At 57.2% G+C, this 4,760-nt stretch overlaps 1 protein-coding gene across 1 annotated transcript; it reads left to right on the forward strand.

The window, feature by feature from the left end:
• The first annotated feature begins 137 nt into the window (after window positions 1-137).
• On the forward strand, window positions 138-4,494 carry LIN7B (lin-7 homolog B, crumbs cell polarity complex component). The gene is made up of 5 exons (XM_007942826.1): window positions 138-174; window positions 572-690; window positions 972-1,043; window positions 2,988-3,197; window positions 4,327-4,494. The coding sequence occupies exons 1-5, from the start codon at window positions 138-140 to the stop codon at window positions 4,492-4,494; spliced, it is 606 nt and encodes a 201-aa protein (XP_007941017.1).
• Window positions 4,495-4,760: the final 266 nt, after the last annotated feature.

Below are 4,760 nucleotides of genomic sequence, written 5' to 3' on the forward strand. Positions count from 1 at the left end.
CAGACGGCTGAGGCGGAGGGCAGGTCGCCGCGGCGGCAGCTCCCGAGCGCCTCCAGCGGGAGGAGGGCGGGGCCTCGCGCGGCCCCGCCCCCTCGCCAGCGACGGGGCAGCGGACGGCTGGCAGCTGCGGCGGCGACATGGCTGCCCTGGTGGAGCCGCTGGGGCTGGAGAGGGGTAAGCGCGCGCCAGGGGCTCCCAGCCCGGATCTCCGTCCCCGAGCGCGTCCCAGCCCTTACCCGGGCAAGACCCGGGCCAGTGGGCGGGCCGACTGGCGGCGGTGGGCGGGGCGGGGCGTCAGGAGCCGGGGGGTTGGGGTGTAGGAGGGTCCGTGGGCGAGCGGGTCGCGAAGAGGGCGCTCGCTGCACCCCCTGCCGGTGTTCGGAGGATGCTGGGGCCGCGGGGCGCCGAGGGGCCGCAGTCTCTGCGTTGCCGCCGTGACTGTGCGGCGTGCCCCGCTGGCTTTCGGCCGTCCTGCGTGGGGTGTGTCAGCGCGTCGCTCACTCTGCCTCTCGCTGCATCTCTCCGGGCTCGTCTCGCTGCGTCTCCGCGGCTCTGCGCCCCCGCCCCGCAGACGTGTCCCGGGCCGTGGAACTTCTCGAGCGGCTCCAGCGTAGCGGGGAACTGCCCCCGCAGAAGCTGCAGGCGCTCCAACGAGTCCTACAGAGCCGCTTCTGCTCCGCCATCCGGGAGGTGAGAGCCTCCCTGAGCCCATGGACTACGCCTCCCAGCAGCGCCCGCGGCGGTCCGCCTTAGGGTGCCCGCGCTCCTGCCCCGGGGCTCTTTGGGAGTTGTAGTTTGCTGGGGTTCCGGGATTCAGGGGCGGGGCGGATCTCTTAGTAGGAGGGAAGAGAGGGTCTCAGGGCCTGGACTTTCGAGTCTGAGGGAGGAGGGGGGCTAGAGGCCCGGACTCCTCCTGGGTCTGAGGTAGGATAGGTGTAGCTGGTCCTCGATGTCGCTGGGTCCTCTCCCAGGTGTACGAGCAGCTCTATGACACGCTGGACATCACCGGCAGTGCTGAGATCCGGGCTCACGCCACAGCCAAGGTAGGCGCCCCCTACCCCATCTCTCCTGTATACACTCAAAACGCAGGAAAGTCTAACTTAGCGTTTTTTCCTCCTTCTTTTTTCTAATTAACTTTTTATTGTGATTTGGGTGGAAGGTTTACAGAGTACATTGGTTTTCCACTCAACAGTTCATACACATTCTGTCTTGTGACATCGGTTGCAATTTCCACAGTGTGACTGCTCTCTTCCCGCTTCCTGCCTGTGATTCTACCTACTTTCATCCTTATTACTCCCTTCATAGGCCTGTCTATTGTTGGCCAAAAGTTGAGCCAAGAGAGTGAGTTCAGTTCCCAGCCTGAAGGATGACTAAGGGTCTAATCTCAGAGGGTTCCAGCAGTCTCTATCAGACCAGTAAGTCTGGTCTCTTATTCTATTTTGAGATTTGTTCCACATTTTTCTCCCACTCTACCCAGGATCTCTTGTTGTTATCCCTTTCAGAGTGTTGGTAGTAGTAGCCGGGCATCATCTAGTTCTTCTGGTCTCAGAGTCATGGAGGCTGAATTTCACATGGTCCATTAACCCCTTGTTGCTTAGCATCTCCTTAATGTCAGTCATTCCTGCTACCTCCTTGGTCATTTTTGCCAAATCTCTATACCACAGTTTGTGCGTGGTTACTGACTGAAAGATAGGTGGTTCCAACCCACCCATAGTGCTGTGGAAGAAATGCCTGGTAATCTTCTCTAAAAATCACAGCCCAGAAAACCATATAAGAAGAGTTCCACTGTTGTGGCACGTGGGGTCTGTACGAGTTGTAGTCGACTCCATGGTGATGGTTTCAGTGGGTTTAGTTTTTTTGTTTGTGTACCACCTTTCATCTTATTTATTTAGTAGTTGTTTTTTTTTTTTAAGATAACCTCATATCTTTGACTTAAGGAAATGCTAAAGAAAGGGATCTTTATAGAAACTCCTCATAGAATCCAGTACCTCGTGTCTGAATGGACAGTAAAAAAGGAAGACTGAAGAAGCATCGATGCTTTTAAGTTGTGGTGCTGGTGAAGAATGCTGCAAGTACCATGGACTGTTAAAAGAACTAATGGATCTGTCCTGGAAGAAGTGCAGCTGGACTTGTCTCACCTACTTTGGTCATGCTGTCAGAAGGGACCATTCCCTGGAGAAGGATGTCATGCTCAGTAAAGTGGAGGGTCAACGAAAGAAGGGAAGGCCCTCAATGAGGTGGATTGACACAGTGGCTGCAACATTGGGCTCAGGTACAGCAAGGATCATGGAGCTGGCACAGGACCGGGCAGGGTTTTGTTCTGCTGTGCATGGGGTCACTATCAGTCAGAGACGACTTGATGGCACCTACCACCACCAACAATGTGCCTGAATCGAAGATAACCTTAAAAATCCATACGATGACAACACTGAGCACAGAAATCTTACTAAAACATGAACCCAGATAATTAGTTGCTGACAAGTCAGTTACGACATGTGGCGACCCCATGTGTCCAGAGAACTGCACCCCAGAGGGTTTTCAAGGCTGTGACATTTCAGAACTAGATGGCCAGGCCTTTCTTCCAAGGTGCCTCTGGGTGGGTTCAATAGTCAAGCACTCAACTCTTTGTGCCACCCAGGGACCCCTTATGAAAATAGAATTCCATGCTGTTTCTTGGTGCTTCTTGGAGAATAGCAGCTCCCTGCAAGCCATGTTTTCCTCTGTTAAAAAAGGAAGGTTGGCAAGCATTGGCTGTTAAGAGACACACTGCCACCAAACATAGACTTGCTCTCTGACATGTCACAGGTATCCAAAGTGAGCTCAGAGCAGAGGGTCCTTACGGGGTGATCTTGTGTTGCGTTTCGGCAGATGCCTGTACTGGGGGAAAGTGATGCCCCCCAAATCGCTCTCCCTGGCCCAGATGCTCCACCCCGTTCCCCACTTGTGCGGCCGGCGGACCCTCCCTTCCGATGCCTTCTCTCTCCTAGGCCACGGTGGCTGCCTTCACGGCCAGCGAGGGCCATGCCCATCCCAGGGTAGTGGAGCTTCCCAAGACGGACGAGGGCCTGGGTTTCAACATCATGGGTGGCAAGGAACAGAACTCCCCCATCTACATTTCCCGAGTCATCCCCGGGGGCGTGGCTGACCGCCACGGGGGCCTCAAGCGTGGGGACCAACTGCTGTCGGTGAATGGCGTGGTAAGCGGGGCTACGGCTGGGCTGGGAGCACGGTCTACCCAACGTAGCAGAGCCTCTGCTTTTGACGTTCCCTCAACGCACTGATCGAGGCTTGTGCTGGGCCATGCTACAGACCCTGAGAGAAGCTGGTCTCAGCTCCTTTAGGGAAGGACTTCCTGCTGAGGAGGGAGCTGGACCCTGACCGAAGGAGCCCTAATCCAAGGAGATAGATCTTTGTAACAGAGGAGCATAGGGCGTTGTGAGAGCCTAGATATGCCCCCAGATACAGCTCTAGATGAGGGAACTTTTTGCAGAGGAAGGAGTATTTGATAGGGGTTTTGAAGGATGAGTAGGAGTTCTCCAGGCAAACAAGATGAAGAAGGGTGTGCATGGCTGAAAGTGTTGTAGGTAGGGGCTGTGACTCTGCACTCCTCTGAGCTGAAGAAACAAGGGCCTGGCCTTGATGGTTAGAGTTGATGGAAGGAGCCCTGGTGGCACAGTGATTAAGCGCTCAGCTGGTAACCAACTGGTTGGTGGTTTGAAGGTACCAGCCACTCTATGGGGGGAGAAAGATGTGGCATTCTGCTTCTGTAAAGATAGAGATGGAGGCATAGCTGTGTAGTGGGTGGGACCAGCCAGGAAATACCTGAGTGCCTACCAGGGGGGCTGGACTTTGTCCTGAGAGCACTGGAGAACCATGGGAGGGATGTGAATAGGAGAGGGGTGGGCTCAGCGCGGGGTTTAGAAAGGCTCCTTTGGGACTCTGTGGGGAGAGATTGAGGGGACACAATGGTGTCTCCTCCAAAGAGGAGGCTGGCCTGAGTCCGGGGGCAAGAACTTATCCAAGTTCTGAGATGGGGCCCCGGCTGTCGGGGACTAAGGATAGCGGACACAGGTGGGACGGGGCTGGGGACTGGCAGGCTGTGGGAGGGTGGGGACAAGGTCGGGCCTGGGAGTCTGGCTCAGTGACCGAAGGCCTCTGAGTGCCCATGACATGGGGGAGGTGACCGATGGAAGACTTTAGGCCTCTCCCCTAGGGACACGAGGCCTTGGCATCTCGGTGTGGACCGACCAGCAGTTGGTCCTGGGTCTGGGCTGGGCGCTGGGGGACAGCCATGCCCCGGGCCCAGCTCTGTGCACCACCCTGCAGAGCGTCGAGGGCGAACAGCATGAGAAGGCCGTGGAGCTGCTGAAGGCGGCTCAGGGCTCCGTGAAGCTGGTGGTGCGTTACACACCCCGCGTGCTCGAGGAGATGGAGGCCCGCTTCGAGAAGATGCGCTCCGCCCGCCGGCGCCAGCAGCACCAGAGCTACTCGTGAGCGTGTCACCCCCCACCGCCCCCCTGCACCTCAACGAGCCCTGGGCTCTTGTTCTCCACCCCCAGCCCTGGCTCCTCTCCCTTGGGACCCTAGACCCAGACTCTCGTTCCAACCATTCTGACCAAACCCCCTGGGCATTCCTAGCCCACCCCCATGCCAAGGTCTGGAACCCACTCCCTCTGGGGTCCCCCCACCCACTGACCCGGGGCCTTTGCCTCCGGGACCCCAGCCCTGCCTCCTGCCCTGAGCCTGGCTGCCCTGTCTTC

This window comes from Orycteropus afer, unplaced genomic scaffold, assembly GCF_000298275.1.
Source record: "Orycteropus afer afer isolate SDZICR_OR568_19922 unplaced genomic scaffold, OryAfe1.0 scaffold00099, whole genome shotgun sequence".
Lineage (NCBI taxonomy): Eukaryota > Metazoa > Chordata > Mammalia > Tubulidentata > Orycteropodidae > Orycteropus > Orycteropus afer.

Coding starts and splice junctions, on each gene's coding strand:
- LIN7B (XM_007942826.1), top strand. CDS start 138: ATGGCTGCCCTGGTGGAGCCGCTGGGGCTGGAGAGGG. Junction 175..571: donor GCCGCTGGGGCTGGAGAGGG/GTAAGCGCGCGC, acceptor CCCGCCCCGCAG/ACGTGTCCCGGGCCGTGGAA. Junction 3,198..4,326: donor TGCTGTCGGTGAATGGCGTG/GTAAGCGGGGCT, acceptor ACCACCCTGCAG/AGCGTCGAGGGCGAACAGCA.